Raw genomic sequence first — 12814 nt, forward strand, 5'->3', positions numbered from 1 at the left:
GAAACAATTATGCATAAATATTATGCCTGATCAGCCTGACAGTGACCTAAAATAATACCTCTAGTATTCTGGGTGTAAAATTCATAAAGAAGTTAGATGAACTTCTGCTGTTAAGGCAATGAGCTCAACATCTCAACATGACAATTGCTGACAGTGGTAAAGAGAAACTCTTCCAGTTAACTTTCTGATCCCTGTATTGGAATGAGTGAGTTTTTTAAAGGAAATGTAGCAATATTTTATAGAGCCTGGAGAAAACTGATATTAACTTAAGAATTCTTATGTAGAAGTATGAAGAATGAGCATTGTGGCATGTCATTATAATGTGACAGTTGGTACTATGGGGGCTTCATCTTGAGATACTCAGTTTGCTATGGCATCTTGATTCATGGAATAATTAGACTTATATTCACAGTCACCCTCTCACCCAGCCTTGGTTGTCATAACCATCTCTATCCCTTAGCCAGTTCTTGTTAGCCACTTGGTTCCACGGGTTGCAGTACTTCCCCATGCTACTCTACCCCCTTCCAATCACTGATGGTGATTGTTCATTTAATTACAAAGGCACAGAATTGCTGGATAGGCAATAAATAAATTCTAGGACTGCCAGTAAACTCATTAGAAAGTAAAGAATTATTCCTAGCTTCCAGAACTATCTTTTCCTTCTTTAGGAAGGAAAGAGGAATAGGTTGGGGAGGTTGCAAAGACATGAGGTGGGTTCCTCTCAACTTGGGGTGAGTGACTTCCACCTCTTTCTAACATTTCTCAACCTATCCCTCTGTTCTTCCAGTGAAAGGAACTGATAGCTCCAAAAGTTACTCCATCTTGGTTATGTGCTTTCAATCTACAAGTGCATTTGGACATATTTAGCACATTTTTCCTTCTTTTATTCGTGGTATTTCATCATTATTTGACTGCATTACTTTTTACACACTTATCTCCCTCAGCTAATTCTCACATTTGGCCCCAAAAATCTGCTGAAACTTTCTCTCTCCTATTTTTTATGGCTTGCATTTCACATCTGTCTCCAGTTACTTTGGTAATTGATTGTGGATGCAGTATCAAAAATAGAGGACAATACAGTACTTATGAATTGGATGCATCATGAAAAAATTAAAAAAACAATAGGGCTGTATCAACACAAGTCCAAAAGCGCTTAGTATTTTTGCATGTATGTGTCAGTTGCGTCAACTTTCCTTACACTTATCATTTCTGTGTGTTACTGATAAGTAAAAAACCTCACATAATGTCTTCAAAATGTCCATTTGCTGCCGGAACACATGATTTAGTTCACTGTCAATTGTCCTAATCATAATTTCATCCCCCATTGACGCGCAAGTCACCAAAGTGGCATCAAATTGAAAGACTTGCACCTGGCGAATGGTCTACCCAACGGGAGGCCCTAATCACACGTCGTTTACATTTTACTGTCTCCCAGTGAATTCTAGACACATTCAAATGAACCTAGCATAATTGGTATGGGCTTGTGGTTTCTCAACCTGTGTTAAAAAATGATCTGGACTCACAGTGAAGAACAACTCCAGAATTTCCTCTCCAACCTCAACTCCTTTGGTTCCATCAGATTCACCTGGTCCTACTCCAAATCCCATGCCACTTTCCTTGACGTTGACCTCCATCTGTCCAATGGCCAGCTTCACATGTCCGTCCACATCAAACCCACCAACAAGCAACAGTACCCCCATTATGACAGCTGCCACCCATTCCACATCAAATGGTCCCTTCCCTACAGCCTAGGTCTTCGTGGGAAACGAATCTGCTCCAGTGTGGAATCCCTGAACCATTACACCAACAACCTGAAAACAGCTTTCGCATCCCGTAACTACCCTCCTGACCTGGTACAGAAGCAAATAACCAGAGCCACTTCCTCATATCCTCAAACCCGGAACCTTCCACAGAAGAACCCCAAAAGTGCCCCACTGGTGACAGGATACTTTCCGGGACTGGATCAGATTCTGAAAGTGACTCTCCAGCAGGGATACGACTTCCTCAAATCCTGCCCTGAAATGAGATCCATCCTTCATGAAATCCTCCCCACTCCACCAAGAGTGTCTTTCCGCCGTCCACCTAACCTTCGTAACCTCTTAGTTCATCCCTATGAAATCCCCAAACCACCTTCCCTACCCTCTGGCTCCTACCCTTGTAACTGTCCCCGGTGTAAAACCTGTCCCATACACCCTCCCACCACCACCACCACCACCACCACCACCACCACCTACTCCAGTCCTGTAACCCGGAAGGTGTACACGATCAAAGGCAGAGCCACGTGTGAAAGCACCCACGTGATTTACCAACTGACCTGCCTACACTGTGAAGCTTTCTATGTGGGAATGATCAGCAACAAACTATCCATTCGCATGAATGGACACAGGCAGACAGTGTTTGTTGGTAATGAGGATCACCCTTTGGCTAAACATGCCTTGGTGCACGGCCAGCACATCTTGGCACAGTGTTACACCGTCCGGGTTATCTGGATACTTCCCACCAACACCAACCTGTCAGAACTCTGGAGATGGGAACTTGCCCTTCAGTATATCCTCTCTTCTCGTTATCCGCCAGGCCTCAACCTCCGCTAATTTCAAGTTGCCGCGCTCATACCTCACCTGTCTTTCAACAACATCTTTGCCTCTGTACTTCCGCCTTGACTGACATCTCTGCCCAAACTCTTTGCCTTTACAAGTGTCTGCTTGTGTCTGTATATGTGCGGATGGATGGATGTGTGTGTGTGTGTGTGTGTGTGTGTGTGTGTGTGTGTGTGTGTGTGTGTGTGTGTGTGTGTGTGTGCCTGTCCTTTTTTCCCCCTAAGGTAAGTCTTTCCGCTCCCGGGATTGGAATGACTCCTTACCCTCTCCCTTAAAACCCACATCCTTTCCTCTATCCCTCTCCTTCCCTCTTTCCTGATGAAGCAACCGTTGGTTGCGAAAGCTTGAATTTTGTGTGTATGTTTGTGTGTCTATCAACCTGCCAGCGCTTTTGTTTGGTAAGTCACATCATCTTTGTTTTTTAAAAATACGTCATTATTCACATAAGTTCGTAGACAATCACTATGGCATAACCCGCACAGAAAGAAGTCCAAGGAGTTTGACAGATAAATTTCAAAGCCAAGAAATTGGTCCACTGACCATAGTACAATTGGATACTGTATTCAATAAACCACAAGGAAAATCAGCAGGTTCAGTTGCTAAAATATTTATATATTTGAACATTTGCCTGTACAGAGTTCTTACCACACACTTTCTGATGTTCTTACACATAATCACCAGTGAACCACGACAGACAATAGTTTTCCATATATATCTACAGTTGGCCTCTTTCTTAAGGTACAGTTTTCAATGCTGTTAACTACCTGTTCCATGAAACCTACCGAGCGAGGTGGCACAGTGGTTAGCACACTGGACTTGCATTTGGGAGGACGACGGTTCAAACCTGCATCCAGCCATCCTGATTGACCTCGCTGTTTGGGCCCCTGCCCCAAACAAACTGATCATGAAACCTGTAAAGATGGGTTGTTATACTGTTCCAACTGGGGCAGTGTAGCCATGTATATGCACATGTGTTTGTTTTTGTCTGTGTGTGATTTTGTTAATTATCTTACAGGATGGACATTGTTCAGCAGCACAATTTTAAAAGTGGCTGACAGCAGCAACCGCAAATAAATTTTCAGTAAAAGGAATATACAGTCAACAGGCTGCATAAATTTATTTTACACTGATGTTCAGAAAAAATGAAAGACCTTGAACAACTAGAGATAAGACATTCTTATTCACAGGACATCTACAATAGTATGTTCTGAAGAAATGATTGGCATTTCTACCATGTCGGCCTACGGGTTCTAGGTCAATATCAATATTGTGGCGCAAGTCACGTACCAGTAAAATGTGCCTGTGGCTCTCATTGTCACTGTAAACTGAAGATAACAGATCAGTGTGGCTTGACTTGAGCAGACGTGCAGGATGCCTCTCAGATGTATGAATGAACTGTACCATCAAATCGGTGTGTTTGAAAGAGGATGCGTTATTGGTGTGAGAGAATATGACATATCCATCCGGGAAATTGCTGCTTGTGTGGGACAAAGTGTTTCGGCAGTGCAACAGGTGTTTGCTGAATGGTTCACAGAACACCGTAGAACACGACAAGATGGGTCAGGTTGCACCACCCAGACCCCCGCCCCCCATCAAAATGGCATTGCAGGTTGCAGGACAGATCTGCATCCTCCTTGGCTCGGGGGCAACAGTGTAACACATCGTACACTATCAGTGGTGACAGTCCCTCGCCGTTTATTACAGCACGGGTTACATGTGTGTTATCCCCTTCTCTTTCTACCTTTGACGAATGTGCAGAAACATGCTAGACGGCAATGGTGGTTGGAACGACATCAATGGGGACAGGAATGGCATTAGATAGTGTTTTTGGATGAATGCAGGTTCTGTTTATTTGAAAATAATGGCTGTATTTTGGTTTGCCAAAGATGGGGAGCAGCATCACAGTGTTTGCATTTGCACAAGACATAAAGTGCCAAGTGCCAACTCAAGGCCTTGTGGTGTGGGAGTGCTATTGCATACAACCACAAATCACAGTTGGTGTATATCCAGAGTGCTGTGACCAGAGTGACCTTGTGAACAGCATCCTGTGACATGTAGCCATACCCTTTCTACACAGCACCCCACACGCCATTTTTCAGTGAGACAATGCATGACCACATGTTGCTGCACATACGAATGCCTTCTTGGTGTCACAGAATGTCAGCCTTTTGCTCTGGCCCACCGTATTACTAGACTTTCCATCAGTGAAGATGTGTCAGATATGGTGAAACAATGGGAGCAGTGCTGTAACCGAATGCCAACCACCACAGGTGAACTTTGGAACCAGGTGTATGTGACATAACGCCATTCACGCTTTATAAGCGTTGGTATGGAACAAGTTATCAGTACCCATGGCAGTTCCTGGGCCTACTAGGCAGCAGGACACGTGCCGAACCGAGGTGACTGAAATGGTAATCATTTCTGCAGAACTTACTAATGTACGCGTCCTGTGAATATGAACATCCTATCTCTAGGCATTCAAGCTGTTCTGTTTTTCATGAAGATGAGTGTAAAAGTCTTGATCAGGTTTCAGTACCACTGAGGGTATCTCCTTCAGAAGGAAAGTTACCTATAATATTTTAAATATAAAATAAATGTCTAAAATACTTAATACTTTACAACATTGAAACGGAGTATGTGGAATGAAACTGGTACTTACGTAAATTACATTATGTTAAAATTGTAAACTTACGTGATGAGCTATGAAGCTAAAGTCAGACAGCAGAAAATATGGAATAAAGCCCTCCATGGAAACAGTAAAAATTGTTAAACAGCTACTGCTTGTAAAAATAGCAGACATTAGACTCAACATGTGGCAACTAGTTGTGACACCAGGTAAATGTAGTGTAGAGTGCGCCACGTACTTGGTGCTGGTATTGTGACAAACATTCAACGGCATGAAATAGATGATTGTTACAGTAATACATAAGTATGCTATATATTTAGATGTTTTAAACAGAGTAAAATGTATGTAGTATAAAAAATTCATAAAAGATAATAAAAGGAATAAAATAATTTTTATAAAAATGACAACAGTATGTAGCATAAAATAAATTAAGTGGTTATTTACAAATCTACAAAACAGAATGTGGTATACAGTGTCATCTGTAGTGCTGTCAGTAACAAAGTATAGAGTCCATATGGAAAAGGGAGAAATGATGTTGTGATATGGAAGTACATGGAAATGTGAACCAAAACCTCATGTAGTTGTGAGCAATGGCTTGAAATGTTCAAGAAGTGTTTGTTTCTTAACTGTAGTTGCTTGTTTACAAGACCACAGTTACTGTTCATACTCATAAGGACCTGAAGTTCTTTCAAGACACGAAGTGTCTTCTCTATATGTAGAATCATCATTTTTTTCTACTCCTTTTGGTTTGTGTCCCCAATATTAAGAAATATTCCATGAAAGTAGATTTATGAACATTAGTACCCTTCTCCCCTAGCAAATGTTACGTATATCTTATGTCAAAAGCTCTACCAGTCTGTCCGATATTAAACACCGGGCACATATCCCAGGCGATGGATAATAATTCCCCATCCCCCCACCCCACCCCTGACTGTGTTCGTGGAGAAAACAGCTTTGCCTCCTTACTTCTTAACATATGCTGAATCCTATGTATAATTTTATTCCGTGTACTCCATTTAATTTTTTTAAAAGTATGAAGTATTTTAGATGTTTATTTTATAATATGTTTAAAACATTAATGTGACTTTCCTTCTGAAGAAGATGGCCTTAATGATGCTGAAACCTGGTCAGGGTTTTTATGATTTATATACACATTATTTATTGAAAATTGTTCAAAAGCTTAGTGATGATTTCAATCTTCTTTTCGTGTCTAATCTTCTTTTTGTGTCTGTCCTGAACTGCACGGTGGTCCCTTTACTCACAATAATTTTATTCGACCCACAACTTAAAAATTTTCTGTTAATATACCAAAATAACTGAATCATTAAAAAAAATAACAAGTTTATCAACAGTCTGAAACATAATAATCAAGTTTTATGATCAAATATAGCTGCTAGTTAGCCGTCTTTAGACACATTTATTTGGACGTTCTTATAGGTAATGTTGCTCTGATCTTCAGTCCTGAGACTGGTTTGATGCAGCTCTCCATGCTACTCTATCCTGTGCAAGCTTCTTCATCTCCCAGTACCTACTGCTACCTAGTGTATACATATCTTCGTCTCCCTCTACAGTTTATACCCCCCCCCCCCCCCACACACACACACACTGCCCTCCAGTACTAAATTGGTGATCCCTTGATGCCTCAGAACATGTCCTACCAACCGATCCCTTCTTCTGGTCAAGTTGTGCCACAAACTTCTCTTCTCCCCAATCCTGTTCAATACTTCCTCAATAGTTATGTGATCTACCCATCTAAGCTTCAGCATTCTTCTGTAGCACCACATTTCGAAAGCTTCTATTCTCTTCTTGTCTAAACTATTTATCGTCCATGTTTCACTTCCATACATGGCTACACTCCATACGAATACTTTCAGAAATGACTTCCTGACACTTAAATCTATACTCGATGTTAACAAATTTCTCTTCTTCAGAAATGCTTTCCTTGCCATTGCCAGTCTACATTTTATATCCTCTCTACTTCGACCATCATCAGTTATTTTGCTCCCCAAATAGCAAAACTCCTTTACTACTTTAAGTGTCTCATTTCCTATCTAATTCCCTCAGCATCACCAGACTTTATTCCACTACATTTCATTATCCTTGTTTTGCTTTTGTTGATGTTCATCTTTCAAGACACTGTCCATTCCATTCAGCTGTTCTTCGAGGTCCTTTGCTGTCTCTGACAGAATTACAATGTCATCGGCAAACTTCAAAGTTTTTATTTCTTCTCCATGGATTTTAATACCTACTCCGAACTTTTCCTTTGTTTCCTTTACTGCTTGCTCAATATACACATTGAATAGCATCGGGGAGAGGCTACAACCCTGTCTCACTCCCTTCCCAACCACTGCTTCCCTTTCATCCCCCTCGACTCTTATAACTACCATCTGCTTTCTGTACAAACTGTATAGACTTTCGCTCCCTGTATTTTACCCCTGCCACCTTTAGAATTTGAAAGAGTGTATTCCAGTCAACATTGTCAAAAGCTTTCTCTCTAAGTCTACAAATGCTAGAAACGTAGGTTTGCCTTTCCTTAATCTTTCTTCTAAGATAAATCGTAGAGTTAGTATTGCCTCACGTGTTCGAACATTTCTATGGAATCCAAACTGATCTTCCCTGAGGTTGGCTTCTACCAGTTTTTCCTTTCGTCTATAAAGAATTCGTGTTAGTATTTTGCATCTGTGACTTATTAAACTGATAGTTCGGTAATTTTCACATCTGTCAACACCTACTTTCTTTGGGATTGGAATTATTACATTCTTCTTGAAGTTTGAGGGAATTTCGCCTTTTTCATACATCTTGCTCAGCAGGTGGTAGAGTTTTGTCAGGAGAGCCTTCTCCCAAGGCTATCAGTACTTCTAATGGAATGTTGTCTACTCCCGGAGCCATGCTTCAACTTAGGTCTTCCAGTGCTTTGTCAAACTCTTCACGTAGTATCATATCTCACATTTCATCTTCATCTACATCCTCTTCCATTTCCATAATATCGTCCTCAAGAACATCGCCCCTGTATAAACCTTCTATATACTCCTTCCACCTTTCTGCTTTCCCTTCTTTGCTTAGATCTAGGTTTCCATCTGAGCTCTTGATATTCATGCAAGTGGTTCTCTTTTCTCCAAAGGTCTCTGTAATTTTCCTGTAGGCAGTATCTATCTTACTCCTCGTGAGATAAGCCTCTACGTCCTTACATTTGTCCTCTAGCCATCCCTGCTTAGCCATTTTGAACTTCCTGTCGATTTCATTTTTGAGACGTTTGTATTCCTTTTTGCCTGCTTCACTTACTGCATTTTTGTATTTTCTCCTTTCATCAATTGAATTCAGTACCTCTTCTGTTGCCCAAGGATTTCTACTAGCCCTTGTCTTTTTACCTACTTGATCCTCTGCTACCTTCACTATTTTATTCCTCAAAGCTACCCAAAGCTCTTCTTCTACTGTATTTCTTTCCCCCATTCCTGTCAATTGTTGCCTTAGGCTCTCCTTGAAACTCTGTACAACCTCTGGTTCTTTCAGTTTATCCAGGTCCCATCTCCTTAAATTCCCACCTTTTTGCAGTTTCTTCGGTTTTAATCTACAGTTCATAACCAATAGATTGTGGTCAGAGTCCACATCTGCCCCTGGAAACGTCTTACAATTTAAAACCTGGTTCCTAAATCTCTGTCTTACCATTATATAATCTATCTGAAACCTGTCAGTATCTCCAGGGTTCTTCCATGTATACAACCTTCTTTCATGATTCTTGAACCAAGTGTTAGCTATGATTAAGTTATGCTCTGTGCAAAATTCTACCAGGCAGCTTCCTCTCTCGTTTCTTAGCCCCTATCCATATTCATCTACTACGTTTCCTTCTCTTCCTTTTCCTACTGTCGAATTCCAGTCACCCATGACTATTCAATTTTCGTCTCTCTTCACTACCTGAATAATTTTTTTTATCTCATCATACATTTCATCAATTTCTTCATAATCTGCAGAGCTAGTTGGCATATAAACTTGTACTACCGTAGTAGGCGTGGGCTTCGTGTCTATCTTAGCCACAATAATGCGTTCACTATGCTGTTTGTAGTAGCTTACCCGCACTCCTATTTTTTTTATTCATTGTTGAACCTACTCCTGCATTACCCCTATTTGATTTTGTATTTATAACCCTGTATTCACCTGACCAAAAGTCTTGTTCCTCCTGCCACCGAACTTCACTAATTCCCACTATATCTAACTTTAACCTATCCATTTCCCTTTTTAAATTTTCTAACTTACCTGCCCGATTAAGGGATCTGACATTCCACGCTCCGATCCGTAGAACGCCAGTTTTCTTTCTCCTGATAACGACGTCCTCCTGAGTAGTCCCCACCCAGAGATCCGAATGGGGGACTATTTTACCTCCGGAATATTTTACCCAAGAGGACGCCATCATCGTTTAATCGTACAGTAAAGCTGCATATAGGTAATGTGTCAGTTAATATCCTGCTAAGTGTGATTCTTTCATTACTGATTAGTGGAACAATTTTGTAATTATAAATGAAAAACACAGAATTGTTTTAGTTCTATAGTATACTGTTGAACTATGACAATTTTGTGCTTTTTATGTATAATTTTGTCAGTTAATGTCTGTTAACTCATGTTAACGTATTTTCATACTGCGTACTAACACATCACATCTGTAGTTGTTGGTAGGAAATTTTACCTGAAGATGAATAATTAGGAGCCAAGTTTATGATAGGAATTTTGCAACTATTTCTTTGTCGTGCAACGTATTACTGACAAAACTGTGCACCCAATTAATATCTAACATTTCCTTCTGAATGATTCTCACAAAATTTTTTCACCTCTAGAGGTTTACATTGCTCTTTGGCTATTTGAATTTAATATAAATTTGTTTTTTAACTAATTTCAAAGAATAAACATTATGATGTCAAACTTTGACCGTTGTTTGAAGAGAACAACTCTGTACTTGATTGAATATGCATTTACATAAACATTAAGCAACCCACAGCCATCTTTAATTTCATATATCTTTTTAGTACATGATTTTTGAGACTAAATTACGTGAGAACTGTGTACACCAAATTAGTGGTTGTTCACCTTGTAGATGAAATGCATAATATTCATTATATATATGCATTGTATACAGAAAATGTTAACATGTTTTGTGAATCACTGCTACTAACATTACAGAAATCAGATGGATGCAACAAAATGGTATGCTGGCGATGCAATACCTATTTCTGCTGGATTTGTAGTGCTCGTCTGAATCCACAGTGCCCTTACCTGCATTTTAGTAGCAGATCATCTAAGTGCTTCAATCTGCTTTTCCATGGAGTAGAGCTTGATGCTGAGCTTGATGCTGAAATGGATGAAGAAGAGGAAGATGAAGAGGAAGAATTCGGTGCCTTCATAGGTCTTGTTGCATAGCTGGAATCTGGTTCAGATGTCTGATGATTCTCGATTAAGTTAAGACAAATGTTCTTTCAGGGTTACAGGTCATAGATTATTAAACATTGTACAGTTAGCATGTTCTAAGATCATGTTCGGGTACAAGAGTGCTAACAGAATTATTACTGTAATATTATGCTTAAAGTATCATCTGTCCCTGTTGCAGAAACAAATTATGTTGTGTATTTAAACACTTTGACTGTATCAGATAACACACAAGAATATATTTTTGATTTAATAATTTTATAGAAATGTTGGAAAATAATTGTTAGATAGTGAGCTGTACTTGGGTAGTAACAAGCTCTGTGCAACTAGGTATAGATCAAAGTCGAAGGTTCTGACTGTTTTCTTATGTCTCGCCAAGTTTCTAATACACTTATTGTTATTTTTGCTGTTATTATTTGTATACTATATTGTCATTACGGGTATTGAAACCAAGACTTTTGGTGTTTCAAAATAGAAGTTCCTTTTAATTTTTTTTTTTTTTCAACCTCCCCTAAAAAATTCAAATGGGCAGCTTTCTCTTATACTTGGACAGGCATATGCAGCATATTTTGTTATGGAACTTGTATGTAAAAAATGTAAATATATAATTTGTTAGTCTATGTACAATAATGTTCACCATATATTTTTACTGTTTTCAAACACAGTGAAAAATTTCTTAAGCATCTGTTTTTAATGTAAACAACATCTAATAAGATAAAGTGAGGTTTCCTGTTTTGTGGTCATCCAACAAGAATAATTTTGTCTCTTTAAAACTGTGTATATTTGTGATTTTTTTTCCCTTCCTTCTTTTTCTTTTCAGCTTCTTTCTTCTTTTTTCTTTTCAGCCCTCCAAAGAGCAACACTTGTCAGCTCTGGCTTGTGTGAAAGACAACAGTTATCATGACATTGTCTGTGAAAGTAAATTATATATTTGGAATGTGTAGTAGAAGTTGCACTCTTCATTGCAGTGGTCCAAAAGACCTAGAGTTTCAATTGTAAGTTAATACTGCTTTTACGGACATGATATGTAAGTTATATAGAGACTTACTGTTAAATATACTCAAGATCTGACAGCCATACTTCAAACAATGTATGGGTCACTTCTTGACTGATGTCCACATAGGCATGCCTCCCTCTGCATGTGATGCGTCATCTATTCTCTCTGGCAGTCAGCAAATGAGAGTACCATCTGGGACACCACACTGCTCCTCAATTAGTCCATATATTAGGCTGAAATCTTATAATGTTGGACTTGATGTACCACAGGGATGAGAGCATCAGCAATGGGCAGGGCGCCTATAGAATTTGTGGCCTCACTGAAACCATGCATAGTTTAAGCATGCTCATCCAACGCTGTGGGATGTGGATGCTTGATGCCAAAGTGTAGATCTGGTTGTCGTGCTGCTGCTGCAGCTGCAGGCTACATGCTGCTGTAGTAATGTGTTAAAGGTGATTTTCTTGCTGTGAAACCCCAGTATCCACAGCTGCTGTCATGTTGTCGTCCTGGAGGGAGGATGGTCAGCGTGTGATTGGCTGACCTCTTCTCACAGCCTTCTCTACTCTGTTGTTCCTGACTGGTGGGCTGGCACTGACTTTATTTGGTAACAATACTTACATGTTGTTTATGACATGGACTTGAATAGAATGAGTGTAATAATGTACAAAGTGACACTTCTAATACGACTGTGTGTGTGTGTGTGTGTGTGTGTGTGTGTGTGTGTGAGAGAGAGAGTGTGAGAGAGAGAGGCCTAGTGCTTCCTTTCAAGCTTCCCTATCTTAAGTGGACCTCATTACATCATGGCGGCCTGTGCTTTTGATACCTCTTCTGATTAAGTACATTGGTAGACTTGCAATCTTACGGAGACCGTTCGTCATTTAATATCATTCCAACTACAGAGCTCTGTGAATGGCAGTAATATAGGATCTACTAACAGCGATTACTTTCTGAGTAGATGAAAGATTCATCAATCTATCGAGAAATAAAAAAAGTCCTTTATAAATAGGGATCTAGCATCTTAAAATGCTTCCAGAAAATCTGTATAAAGTAGTCCCAGTCATTCATGATAAATAAAGCAAACTTACAAGGGGAGGCCGCCAATTGTGAAATTCAGATTCAATTCATACTGCGCATGATAAAAGCTCATGGCCAGAGGTGTAATGTGGCTAAGCACCAAGATGC

General features: G+C 39.7%; 1 protein-coding gene across 1 annotated transcript in view; it reads left to right on the forward strand.

Moving 5' to 3' along the window:
• LOC126416527 (E3 ubiquitin-protein ligase RNF14-like) overlaps positions 1-11349 on the forward strand; it is a 79188-nt gene extending 67839 nt beyond the window's left edge. The window contains exon 8 of the mRNA XM_050084274.1: positions 10393-11349. Within this exon, the coding sequence (XP_049940231.1) occupies positions 10393-10629 (237 nt within the window). The 3' untranslated portion in view covers positions 10630-11349. The remainder of the gene's footprint in view (positions 1-10392) is intronic.
• The last annotated feature ends 1465 nt before the right edge of the window (positions 11350-12814 follow it).

The sequence above is a fragment of the Schistocerca serialis genome, chromosome 8, assembly GCF_023864345.2.
Source record: "Schistocerca serialis cubense isolate TAMUIC-IGC-003099 chromosome 8, iqSchSeri2.2, whole genome shotgun sequence".
Taxonomy (NCBI): domain Eukaryota; kingdom Metazoa; phylum Arthropoda; class Insecta; order Orthoptera; family Acrididae; genus Schistocerca; species Schistocerca serialis.